The sequence below is a fragment of the Ochotona curzoniae genome, unplaced genomic scaffold (genome assembly GCF_017591425.1).
Source record: "Ochotona curzoniae isolate NIBS_2020 unplaced genomic scaffold, NIBS_Ocur_1.0 scaffold_3835, whole genome shotgun sequence".
Lineage (NCBI taxonomy): Eukaryota > Metazoa > Chordata > Mammalia > Lagomorpha > Ochotonidae > Ochotona > Ochotona curzoniae.
This window is the reverse complement of record NW_024467114.1, coordinates 7,574,892-7,588,732: the sequence shown is the minus strand read 5'-3', so window position 1 is coordinate 7,588,732 and position 13,841 is coordinate 7,574,892. Positions and strand designations below refer to the sequence as shown.

At 43.1% G+C, this 13,841-nt stretch overlaps 1 protein-coding gene across 1 annotated transcript in view; it reads right to left on the bottom strand.

Annotated features, from left to right (window-relative positions):
• Positions 1-13,841, bottom strand: part of CFAP69 (cilia and flagella associated protein 69) — a 46,684-nt gene that overhangs the window by 17,439 nt on the left and 15,404 nt on the right. The window contains exons 6-12 of the mRNA XM_040964500.1: positions 11,128-11,226; positions 8,605-8,754; positions 8,322-8,499; positions 7,022-7,145; positions 4,451-4,499; positions 4,227-4,348; positions 3,052-3,268 (exon numbers count right to left, since the gene is read on the bottom strand). Coding sequence (XP_040820434.1) covers positions 3,052-3,268; positions 4,227-4,348; positions 4,451-4,499; positions 7,022-7,145; positions 8,322-8,499; positions 8,605-8,754; positions 11,128-11,226 — 939 coding nt within the window. The remainder of the gene's footprint in view (positions 1-3,051; positions 3,269-4,226; positions 4,349-4,450; positions 4,500-7,021; positions 7,146-8,321; positions 8,500-8,604; positions 8,755-11,127; positions 11,227-13,841) is intronic.

The window sequence follows — 13,841 nt, the reverse complement described above, 5'->3', positions numbered from 1 at the left end:
TCTGCTGCTGAATATTGTTTTTAAAAGACTCATTTTTTTTTTTTACAGAGATCCACAGTAAACATTCTGGGTCACGTGACAGCAGGATTGAGAGGCTGTGCTCACTGAACTTGGCTGACGTGTCTATGTAGACACGACGCGTAACATCGATTCCTGGAGTCTTAGATGTAAAACCCGGCTCGCCGCTGTCTGAATTTATACTCCCTTTGTTACCAGAAAAGTTGGGCAGTTTTAAATGTTTTTAAGAATAGTCTGAAGTTTTTCTCTATGAAAAGCCATCCCTATCCTTTTTATTCTTACCTACTAAAAATTACCTTTTTGAAAATGGTTAGGTGTTCTTTATTAAATAGAATCACTTATTACATTTATCACAGGAGTAATAAATGCTTTCTCTCAATTGTGGCCTGATATTTTATTCAGATTTTGACGAAGAATTTTATAATTTCTAAGTTTTTTTTTAAAGATTTGTTTTTATTGGAAAGTGAGATTTACATTTTTCATCTGCTGATTCACTCCCCAAACAGCCACATGGTTGGAGCTGAGATGACACAAAACCAGGAAGCCAGGAGCTTCTTCCGGGTCTCCCAAGCAGGTGCAGGGTCCCAAGGTTTTGTTGGGCCATCCTCAACTGCTTTCCCCGGCCACTCGCAGGGAGCTGCATGGGAAGTGGAACAGCCAGTACATGAACCAGCACCCAAGGCCACTAGGTTCCTGCACTCGGCCTCTAAGCTTTATAATATTATTATGCATACATTTTTTGTAGAGCTTAAATTTGAGAGAATAAAAATATGTATGTAAATACTAATGCTACTGGAACTGCATTTTTAAAGAAAAGATTTATCTATTTGAAACACGGAGTTATAGAGTGAAGAAGAGAGAGGAGGGGAGCAGGAGGAGGGAGGAAAGAAGGAGGAAAAGGAGGAGGAGGTTGAGAAGCTGAGATTGTCCCATCTACTGGTTCACTCCCACAGCAGCCAGCGCTGGGCCAGGCTGCCACAGGCGCTCCAGCAGGGTTTCCCGTGGGGTGGCAGGGACCTGAGCACTCAGACCATCTCTTGCTGCTTTTCCAGGTACATTAGCAAGGAGCTGGATTGGAAGCACGTAGCCAGGACTCAAACCGGAGCTCATATGTGATGCTGTCATTTTGGGTGGTGGCTTAACCTGTTGTATCACAGTGTCAGACAGTGAAGACAGAGAATGAAAGTTGTTGAGTAAGACCGTCCAGTGGTCATCCGCTTATAGACACATCAATTTGAATAGTTATACTTGCACCAAGCTACCTTCACAAGAGCTAATGAAACAGGCAGAAGTCCTGATTTAGCATAATCGTAATCGTTTGAAGGATGCAGGAAAGGGTGAGTTGCCTCTATCACCCCATCCTCAGGGAAGGGCACAGGGTCATCTGATCACATGCCATCAGTCATTTGCAAAAACCCAACACTGCTCAGGACAAACTCTCAGCAATCAGGCACAGAAAAAACATCTCATGTATGTTCCTTCCTCCACAGGAGGAGCATAACGAAGGCCGCTTATGGGTACGTCAACACGTTTGTAGAAAATAGAATTAAGAGATTGTAGAGCATAAAAAAATTGAAATCCAACTGTGTTTGCTTTCTAAGAATTGAGATAAAAATACTAATAAAATTGGGGATTTGCACAATTTGGTAGACTACATAACCACTGATTATTTCTGACTACAGATACAGATTTCAAGCACCAAGGAGTAGGAATTTTTTTGTTATGAATCTCTTGAGATTTTTTTCATTTATTTGAAAAGGGGAGACACAGGGAAGGAGAGTAGAGGATAAACAGAGAGAGTGAGAGAGAGAACGAATCAGAGAGAGAACAAATCAGAGAGAGATCTTCCAATCGCTGATCCATTCCCTAAATGCCCATAAAGGAAAAGCCAGAGTGAGAACAGGCTGAATCCAGGATTCCAGAATTCAACCTGGGGTCTCTCCCATGAGTGGCAGGGTCCTGACTACTCAGGCTTGCCTCTGCTGTTTACCAAGGTGCGCACCAGCAGGACGCTGGACAGGAAGCAGAGGAGCAAGGACTTGGGGTTTAATTGCATTGCTAAATGTCACGCCAAAACTGTTAAAATTTTCACCTGCTAAAGCAGCACCTGCGGCCTGGTGTGACAACTCAGTGGCTAAGTCCTTGCCTTGAATGCACCAGGATCCCAAATGGATGCAGGTTTGTATCCCATATACCCCACCTCCCTTTCAGTTCCCTACCTGTGGCCTGGAAAAACAGTAGAGGATCACCCAAAGCCTTGGGATTCTGCACTCATGTGGAAGATCAAGAAGAAGCTCCCAGTTCCTGGCTTCAGAATGGTTCAGCTTTGGCCGTTGTGGCCACCTGGGGAGTGAACCAGTGGATAGAAGCTCTTTCTCTCTGTCTCTTCTCTATAAGTCTGCCTTTCCAACAAAAATTAATAAATCTTCAAAAAATAATATTTGGTACTAGTAAGCTTTCAATAAACATTTAAAGGAAGGCATTAAAATATTTTCAGAATTTATTTCCTTCCTAAATATAATTTTTTTAAAATGTATGCAACAGCTGAAGCTTAGCCAACCTGAAGCCAGGAGCCAGGACCTTTGTCCAGGTCTCCCACGGGGGTGCAGTGTCCACAGCTTTGGGCCGTCCTTGACTGCTTTCCCAGGCCACAAGCAGGGAGCTGCAAGGGAAGTGGAGCAGCTAGCTTTAGAACCAGCACCCACATGGGAGCCTAATTCATGGGAGGCAAGAATATAGCTACTAGGCTATCATGCTGGGCCTCCCAAATATAATTTTTACATAATACTAAAGCTTAAGTCAAATCATGTGCACAATTTCTAGATGCATATTAAGCACAGTTTTAGCATTTTCAAAAGTCTCACCGTAAAATGAAATCTCAGTACTTTTCCTTAAAACAACAGACACACCGGAAATGGAAGAAAGATCTATGCATTTTTCTCCTCACTTCCTCAACGAACTGCATCGTTCTCCTTCTGTGCAAGCGTTCGTGAGCTGGGATTTTGCTAGGCGTTTGCAGTGCCACGCACTCACCTTCACTTTCACACCACTGCAGGAAGGCGAGGACTCGAGCGTTCCCCTGGCACAACATGTAGTCGTCCAGCAGCAAGGGGGCCACCGAGGACAGCGTGGCGATTGCATGCAGCTGCAGTTCTTCATGCTGGGCCAGAGACCATTCAATTACCTTGTGTTTTTCAGGCTTTTTCACATAGGTGAACAAAGCCAACACAACTTTGCCATCGATTAGGAGCTATTGAGAAACAAAGGATATTTTGTTAGAAACATAACCAAAATAACTTTATTTAGTCTAAAAAATTAAAGATTTCCAGTTTGATATTTCACTGATGATAATTTCAAAGTGTTTCCTTCCTGAGCACCACGAACTGAAGACACGTCAAAGTACGGACACAAAGACGACAAAGAAAGAGCAACGTTCAATAGTAACGACAGTCGGTTGTGATTTCCTTTTCTGAGGCAGGAACTCTCTAGCTCATAAGAATAGATAGGTAGATGCATGACAAATAAAAATTAACAACATGTTTGCTTGGAGAAAAAAATGTAGAGGGGCTGGCACAGTGGCTTAGCCAGCTAATCCTCCATCTGCAATGCTGGAATTCTATATGGGTGCAGGTGCCAGTCCATGCTGCTCCACTTTCTGATGAAGCTGCCTGCTAATGGCTCCAGACCTTGTGCACCTGCACCTGTGTGGGAGACTGGGAAGAAGCTCGTGGCTCCCACCTTCGGACCCACTCAGCTCTGGCTGCTGTGACCATTCGGGGAGTGATCCAGCAGGAGGAAGACCATCCTTTCTCTCTGTAACTCTTTTAAACTAAATACACAAATCTTTAAAAAGAAAAAAAAAGAAAATGAATATTCATAAGGGATTGAGATTGGCAGTGCGAAGACTAACCGTTTCCTTTAATATTTATCATTCTCGTCAGGCAAAGATTATAAGCTGGATGTACCTGCATGAAACTTATTTTATATTTTTTTAAATAATATCAATAAATCTCTCAGGTTTTTTTTCTTTAAATTGAGGTGCTTTGATGCTTATTAAGAGATAAAAAAAGGAAAATTTTTAAAAGCTGAAAAGCAGGCAAGAATTTATTATTTTCTACAGTAAATATATGGGCTGATAAAAGATATGCAGCCATATTATATACTCCACATATATTTTAATGAATTTTCCTCTTTTGATTACTTTTTACCTGGACAGCAGGGGAATCTTTACATAAGATCACAATTATATTAAATAACAATTTCTTCAACTCAAAATCTTCATAGGAGTTTGAAAGCTTAAGACCTTTTACCAAAGGATTTTGACTTTTAACTGTAAAGAAGAGAATAAAAAGAGTAAAATGAAATCCAAAATTATATACAGGGCTTACCAATATAATTATATGAAGTTTAGATTTTTATTTTTATTTTTTACCTTCATTAAAGGTTGCAAATAATATCAAGTCCTTGGTAAAGCCTGTTTCCTAATACAAATAAACAAAATGAACAAGAAGGTGAATTAAAAATTAAGACACATTCATACTAATCTGTCTTCTTAAAGTCCTCCATTATCATTCATCTGAATTTCTAAAATGCTAATAAAAGTTAGGAATGAAAGTAAAGCAATAAGGCCACAACCAAACTACAAGGTAAGACTTGTAATTCAGTTTCAAACTTATTTCTACAGGCCCTAGGAAACAGTTTACATTATTCTAGAATATGTTATAACAGGTTAAACCACACAAGGAACTCCAAGTGCACCGCACTGCGCTACTGTTTGTAATTTGTTATCTATGCCTTTAAGGAACTCCAGAAAGGAGTGTAACTTCTCAAACACCCCCAGTTCCTCCCTGGACACTCCGAGTACACTGTTTGATTAAGAGATAGCACACAGCGCTGACTCTGGAAGGCTCTCAGGGATGGCTGGGGTGTGCCCATCCCAGCAGCAGAGTCCAGGCACACTTTGCACATTAGGGAGAGTGCAAGGGAAAACCCGGAGCTTCTGAACTTGCAGCTGTTAGTCTACTTCACAACGAACACAGCTGCTCTAGGCTGTGCAGATGTGATCCATGTGATCCGTGCTGGGAAGGACAAAAATGAGAGCTTACTCACTGATCGGGGCTTCCCAAGCAGGAAGGCCCACTGCGCCCTGCAGCCTAAGCAGCATGCTTTGCAAGACTGCCCGTTCGCACTAAAGTATGGACCCTTCTTCTGAGAGGGGACTGAAGCATTGGGAGCCAGTTCCTTGAAATACAGCTTATGAGGTATGCAGCTATTGATCTGTGGATATTGTCGAAGATCTCTAAAACAGGATTCTCATTATTCAGTGAGCTTTACACTATCTATGGAGAGCCTCAACTTGTGGTAAGGCAGAGAAGTTCCTCTCAGACAAATCCTCCAGTAGCCAACAGTCAGTGATAAACTCTGCACAGATTATAACAACAACCCTTGTGGTCAACAGCAAGTGGACACCGGAAGAGAATGAGGGCTTCGAAGAGGGGAATGTCACTGCATGAACTTCCTTTCTCCTACCTCCCTCCCCACTTTTTTTTTTAAATGGAGAGATTCTAAAACATTGTCATCCTGTGTTATTGGTGGCTTGAAATATCACAGGCCAGCAGCAACCAGCACATCACAGAGAGAAATCCCATACAGGGGAAAGACAAAGGAGACAGAAGTCCAAAATCTGTTTATAATCTGTCTCCAAGTCTCTGCCTGATTGCTTGATTCACACACCAGCAGGGAACACTCATTCCTAAGGCTGCAAGAACTGAAAATCTACCTACCGTTTGAACTTCTACCTACCATAGCAGTGAGTAGACACCTAAATGCCTGGCAATTAAAAAAAAAAAAGAGTATACCAGAACCCACAGTAAAGGCTTATCATGAGTGGAATAACAGGACTTGTAAAAGCTACACAAAACAGCATTCCAGAATTGAAAACAGAAATCTGAACCACAAAGGCAGTAGATGAGATGAACAACAAAATGGGGGCAACAGACAGAAAGAGCCAATGAATTTAAAACCGAGTAATTCACATATTCAATCTGAAGAATAAGCAGAAAATCACTGAAAGAAAGTCAGACAAGTGACAAGAGTCTCAGAATAAGAAGGAAAAACAAGGGCTGAGTGATGGGCATCATGGTGCGTGGGCTGCCACGGAGCTGGGCACACCAGGCAACATCTCATACTCAAGCGTGGCTTTGTCTCAGTCCAGCTTCCCACTAACGCACCTGGCAATGCACCTGGCACCTGGCTTCAGCCTGGCCAAGACCTGCTTGGCTCAAACATTTCGGGAGTGATCCAGTGGCTGGAAGACTGTCTCTCTGTTTTGCCCCCCTCTTTCCATCTCTACTCTTTTTAAATACACAAATAAACAAATCTTAGGGGGAAAAGGCATAGGGCAGAAAAGATACTTGCAGAAATAATGGCCAATTCACATATTGCAGAAACCCCATGAATGCCAAATAGTGTAAACATAAATGAGACCTTCTTGGTGCACGACCATAAGACTGCTCAAAATTGAAGACAGAATAAAACTCTAGAAAATAATCGGAGGAAAAACTGATACAGCATAATAAATGGAACAGCAATTTGAAACGATTGCTTTTCATCAGAAACTGTGGAAGCCAGAACAGAGACTGTGTTTTTTAACCTGGAATCCTACATTCAATGACACATACATTAAGCTATTTTCAGTTTAAAACAAAGAGAATCTACATTTCACTAGAAGAAATAGTAAAGAGCTTCCTTGCTCAAGCAAAAGAGGAGTGCTGCGGGATGGGAGGGAGACCTGTGTCCCTGTGTCAAAACATGAGCGGAGCCCCAAGCTTCTGGGGGATGGAAAGAAACACTGGCAGAGCTTCAAGGCTTGCACCGGTGACTGTTACGGCAAAAACACAACTCAGTGTTGTGACACAATACATAAACATTATCACATAACATAGACACCTGCCAGGGTCCCCACTTGCTCAGTTACACGCAGTGCAGTGGGGGTTATACTTACAGTCATCGGTGCCCCGGGGTTCTGAGCTATGATTGTAGTGATCACTAGTATATCATTCCTAAGCTGACGATCATAATGACTAAAACTTCTCATAAACAGATTCTTAAATACTTCCTTCAAAGCCCTAGAAAATAAAATCACATTAAAAAAAAAAAAGACAATGCTGCTATGGAAGGAATGTTTGTGTTCCTCCGAAATTCAGATTTGCAGTCTACATCACCGCTGTAATGTTCTAGGAGGGGGGCGCTGTGGGAGGCAACGTGGCAGGAATGGCACCAGTGCTCTAGCAGCAGGGGCCCCAGGAAGCCTTCCTACTTCTATGTGCGGAGATGACAAGGCACCAGTCTGAAATCGGGGGACGTGTGCTCGCCAGAACACAGGCACTCTGGAATGGGCACTGCTCACAGCAGACAACGGAGGGCCAAACGGATTCACTTGCATCTTTTGTTTGCGCTTTCCGGGAGCGCTACTCTTCTGCTTGGTTTGGGATCAAGGCGATCTGAATCTGAACTCCCTAGGTTTCACCGCGTGGAGCTTCAAAATGAAGCCAATGCAGTGGGAGACTGCAGCGGGATCAAGAAGGACCAGGTGCAGCCTTGAGGAGAGCCGCGCGTGAAACAGTTCCCTGCTGGGTTTTGCAGTTCTGTGAGCCCATACATTTCCTATACTGATTAAGTCAGTTCGGTTGGTGTTTCGGTCCTTTGCAAACAAAAATGTGCTGATTCAACCTTGTTCTGCAGACCAGGCAAGCACCCCGCAATCGTTTCCTGCCTACATTTATCATGTATCATATCACTTATTATGAGTTGCTTCTCTATTTGCCCATTTCTCTAGCATGTGCAAATTCCATGAAAATAAAGACTGTGTTTGCGTTGTTTTCAATTGCACTCTTATGGCCTAGAATTAACCTGGCACAGAGTAGATGAGTTATCTGTGGAATAAATGAGTGAGCAGCTTGATGGCTTACTCACATTCCATTGCTAACGCTTCTTTTGGCATCTGGAAGACAGCATACATTTCATAAGAAATTTAATGAGTGATTAAATTATATAGCTCTTTTAAACGTCTTTTATTATTCATATGCAAAGGCATAACAGCCTTCGTAAGCTACTTGAAGAGCCTTCCATACAGTAAAAGCCTGGCGCAGGACTGTGTGAATTCATTGACGCCACAGCACAAAAAAGGCGTCCTGAGGAACAGCCATTCAGGACTGCAAAGCCTAATTGATGGCAGATTCAAACAGGGATGCCAAGGTTAGTTTAAGGTTAAAAACCTCTTTCTGTCTAGGCCATATACTTACAGCAAACACTCCAAGTTACTGAGCTGCTGTATGATTTCCTCTTTGGAAGACTTCTCCAGTAGGTTCCAGAGTATTTCCGAAGAGCGAAACAGCAGCTGTCCGGAGGGGTCTGGGTCATTGAGGTGAGCACAGATTTCCCTGGCTGCCCGTGCTTCCATCATTGAAGTACAGTTCACCTCTGATAATACAGGTGAAAAAGGATTTATGTGGGATGGCCTTGACATTGTTAGACGGAAACAAAAATAACTGGCCTTGAAGTATTCAGATATAACACTATACAAACCGGAAGTGGAGAGATGCTGCAGGACTTTAAGGACCCAAAGTTTCTCAGCAAGTTGATTCTCAAGCAAGGTCATTGACCAGACCATCATCTTTGCCAGTCCTCCAACTTCGGCCATTTTAATCTTGTATGATGAACTAGCTGGCTGGTAACCTAACAATTAAATAATAAATATGTACAGCTATTACATATAATGATCATTCAAAGAAAGGAATGTGTAATTTAACATAAACAACAACAACAACAAAAACGACGACGAAAGCTTTTAATAAAAGTGTGTAGCTTTGAAACCGTGTAAGATACGGCGGATAAACTTTTTGTATCAGGGCGCAGTGTAAGTACACATATTTCAAGCTTTGCACAACATAAGGCTTTTGTCTGCAGTGGGTTGATTCTGGCCTGAGGCCCGTGGTTGACCCTGACTGTAGGGATGGATGTGCAATAGGCCCACAAATTGTAGAAGCAGACCTCAAATTCTAGAAAAGAACAATGTGTCATTTTTATGTGTTAGTAGATATGACTTTCTGTACAGAAAACTGTCATGATTGCACATACTAAATGTTGTCACCATTCAAGTCAGCACATTCATAAGGTAGCAAATAAAATTAGAGCTAAGATACAATGCTTCTTTAATAAATGCCAGTGAGCAAACTGGTATCTTAGGAAGCTGGTTCTTGGTGATGTGTATTCCTTCTGTGTGAGGGCCTGTGAAAAATAACCCTGCTTTTAATGCAGCCATCCAGCTACCAGCTGCGAAACTGCATTCAATGAGGGGGTGAATAAACACCAGCGATCTCACTGCAGACGGAGTTATTTTTCTTAGCAATCTCACTAATTTAATTTCCAAACTTGCTGACTTTTGAGAACAAGAAGATTCCTTCACTTTGCCAAAATCCTGAGATATCTGCCAGCTTGTCTTATCTTTGTGAGTTCAAACTCTGGTCATGGACAAGATCCTGCCCACTCACTCCTGAAATGTGTTCTCTCTGGCATGCTCTAGCCTTGCATTTAAAATGCAGGCATTCAAAACACCTTTTAAAAAGAATGAAGGAAGGGCCCAGCGCAATAGCATAGTGGTTAAAGTCTTCGCCTTAAACACGCCAGGATCCCATATGGGCGCCAGTTCTAATGCCGGCAGCCCTCTTCCCATCCAGCTCGCTGCCTATGGCCTGGGAACGCAATGCAGGATGGCCCAAAGCCTTAGGATCCTGCACCCACATGGGAGACCCAAGAAGCTCCTGGCTGCTGGCTTTGGACTGGCTCAGCTCCAGTCGTTGCTGCCACTTAGGGAGTGAATCATCGGATAGAAGATCTTCCTCTCTGTCTCTCCTCTCTGTATATCTGACTTTGCAATAAAAATAAACAAATCTTTAAAAATATATTTTCAAAATCACTAAGTATTTTTCCACTAAGTCTGCATTTCTTTAGGAGAACAGAGTAATAATAAAAGTATGAGCTTAACACCTACCTTTCCGGCTACAACTCTTGCAGTTACTCTCCGTGGGGATTTCCCAGCCGCCCCCAGGTGTCCAGTCTCGCCCAGCAGCAGAAATTAGAAGGAGTGTGGACGTTCCTCCCTGCCGCAGGCTGCCAGAGCAGGTCCGCCACCACGTCTCACACCTCAACACTCGTGTTCTAGCATCATGCCACTGTCTACTTTCTTTTTTAATAGGATTTTTAAAAATTACCTATTTTTATTGGAAAGTCAGATTTACAAAGAGAAGGAGAGACAGAAAGATTTTCCACCTGCAGGTTCGCTCCCGAAGTGACCGCAATAGCCAGAACTGAACTGATCCAAAGCCAGGAGCCAGGAGCCTCCTCTGGGCTTCCTACGTGAATTCAGGGTTCCAAGGCTTTGGGCCGTCCTTGACTGCTTTCCCTGGGCACAAGCAGGGAGCTGGAAGGGCAGCGGAGCAGCCTCATACGAACTGTTGCCCATATTGGATCATGGCACACGCAAGGCAAAGACTTTAGCCACTAAGCTACCACACTGGGCCCTGTCTACTTTCCTTTTAAGAATGCCTGCGTTTCGCCAAAACTAACCCTTAACTTGTATTGTAACATTTTCTTAAAGGTTCTTTGAGAAATCTGTACTTTTCATTTACTAGCTGTCACTTCCTCTGTCACAGATTCCAGCTCCCACCATCCTAGACACAGCAACGCTCAATCAACTCTCCCTGTTATCCTATGGAACGCTTCTTCAGCTTCCTTCCTGCTATTCGCAATCTGATCTTAAACAAAAGGAGGCTTCAAAAATTTCATGGGGATTTGCACGATCTCTAGCGACTTCATTTACTCAAAAGACAAAGGTGGGAGGGTGGGGAATAGGGAGAGAGAAAAACCACCCATTCACAACACCGAGGCGGTTTCAGGATGGAATGAGGAATTACTTGAGAGTACCAAAAAACTCAATTGCGACATGTTGCATTTGCGACCTCATTCTGTCTGCAAGTTCAAAAAGAAATGACATAAAAATTTTTATTTTCTAAAGACACAAGTTACGCCAAAAGGCCGTTGAAACTTTACCTGGGATATGCTTCTTTGGTGGTTCTGAATGATAAAAGTCAACAATACACCTACAAATTTGTATCCGCAATTCAGAATTCGGTATTTTCATTAAGTCACCTGCCAGAAAGAGAAATGAGCACTATTTAATGACACTGCCCACAGTTTACTTGCAAACTGAAGCATACAGTGTTAGCACTGGTTATTAAAAATATCCTATTAGAGATATAAAGTGGGTCACGGGGCATCTTCTCCATGTGGATGTGTGTGAGTGGACGGGGACCCATCCCAGCGCCTTTGGGCCTCAATGGTTCAGCCTCTCTTTCCTAGGAAAAGAAGAACGACCAATGACATAAACCTGGGAAGCCAACTGTGCATTATCACTACTTCGGCACGATATAGGTGAGCATTTTCTCCCCGACTAAAGAGTCAGTAATTTGTTTCTTTTAATAATGTGTTCTTGGTTTAGAGATATCCTAAGTGAGCTTTGTTTCAATGTGTTGGCAGACCGGAAGGAAGTACATTTCTACATAGTCTTTGCCCGATAGGCCACAGCTCCATGCTTGAGTTATCTGTGTCGTGCTGGGGAAGGTTCCTCTTCGTGGCATATCTAAATGACTATCAGATCAGCCTGCCACGTAGCGCTGGATTGCACGTGTCGAAATCCTGCAAGCATTCCAAGGGAATCTCGGAGTGATCTGTGGGATTCCGGAAATGAGTCACAGCCACTGGACGCCCAAGGACACACGGAGTGAGGCTGCAAATGGGTCCAGCGGGATTCTCTGAGTGTAATACAACGCTTAGGTGTTCTTGTGTTAGGTCTTAGATAATGTTTGTCTCTGACAGTGAGGGAAGCAGTAAGGGGGTGGAAGGAGAGGCACAAAGGAGTATCTTTAGGCTCAGGGTAATTTGCAAAAAGATATCACTTAAGAAATGTCAGCTTCAAGATTCTTTCTCTTACTTTAATTTTTGGACCTTTGTTTTAGAACTGAAAAAACAACGCGTTGTTTAGGTCTTGAAAGACTTTAAGCAATAAGAACAACTACACTTGTTTTCAACAAAACCATGAAAACATGACATTTCATAGGAAATTTTAGGATTTCTCAATCATATGTCCAGATAATGCCTCTCAACTTTGTTTTACAGTCTGAGGTCGCTGTACCAACTTCTTTCCTCATTCATTTCTGAAAATCTGCTCCTGAATCTGAAACAGCTACCTTTGAAGGAAAATACAGTATGACTTAGTTACATATGGCACAAACTGCAAGTTCTTAGGAAATATCGTGAACAGCCTCTGTTAAACGTCCTGTGTTCAATTATTTAAAACTTGGGTTTGCAGCTACTAAGAACATAAGGAACAGAAGAGCAGCACTCAGTTAGTACTCAGTGCAGGGAGCTCACTCAAGCCAAGAGCCCATTCTGCCCCTACGGGCAACAGTGACAGGTTCTGTAGGCATCAGCCAGCAGGCAAAGAGCAGGTGCACACTCAGTAAGAAATGTGCCGAGTGTTTATCCTACAATGTCTGCTCTCAAAGGCCTGGCGCCGTGGATCAATTGGCTAATCCTCCCTTTGCATGTGCCAGGATGCTAGACAGCTTCAGTTAGTGCCTCAGCTGCTCCACTTCCCATCCAGTTCCCTGCTGATGGCCTCGGGAAGCAGCAGAGGACAGCCCGATGCCTTGGAACCCTGCATCATCTGCATGGGAGGACCAGAGGAGACTCCTGGTCCTGGCTTTAGGTCTGCTCAGTATAAATTTGTCTTTGCACTAAAACTCAGGTCAATTTTTTTTGTAAGATTTATTTCTTTTTTATTGGAAAGTCAAATTTTACAGAGAGAAGGAGAGCTAGAAAGTGCTTTCATCCACTGGTTCACTCCTCAAGAGGCCGTGATGGCCAGAACTGAGCTGATCCAAAGACAGGAGCCATGGGCCTCTTCTGGGTCTCCCACGCAGGCTCAGGGTCCCAAGGCTTTGCGCCATCCTCTACTGCTACCCTAGGCAGGGAGCTGGAAGGGAAGTAGAGCAGCTTGGATTAGCACCAGTGCCCATATGGGATCCTAGCACATGCAAGGCAAGGACTTTAGCCACTAGGTTATCACACCAGGCCCCAAAATCAAGTAAATCTAACTGTTGAGTCAGGCCTGTACTTTTTCTTTTCTTTTAGAGTTAAGTCAGGCTTTGCTGGGGAACATGCTGTCATGTCTCAGGGGCTTGCTCAAGGAGCTCATGTTTCACTGATCTCATTCCTGGGAAACGGTTACTCTCTTCCTCCAGAAAGTGAAGCAATGGCTCAGACGGGAATGCCTAACCTTTCATGAGATTTCTCAGTTTTCTGTATACATAACACAGGCCCTCGCGTCTTTGTGTATTACTCCCAAGTTCTTAACGTGTCAGCATTTTATGACTTTATCTAAAATTTTATATAATTTAATGAGCAATGAGGAGTGCAGATTCTAGAAATTAAGTATCAGAGTTGTAAGGTGAAGACTGCCTGTCACTGTGGGAAGAGGAATGCATGCTTTCTGGTGGACAACAAACGCTAAACATTCCTTCAAACTGCACAACGTCAGGTCGATGAAGCACCAAGACTTATCTGCCAGTCTTTCGCACTTAAGGAAGACGGAATCTTGTTGGTATCAAAAAACACCTGTGCAGAGAGCATCACCAAGCACACTATGCTGAATTCAAAGCAGAAAACAAAGCAAGAGCCTCCCCAAGGAGGGGACATTTCTGTGA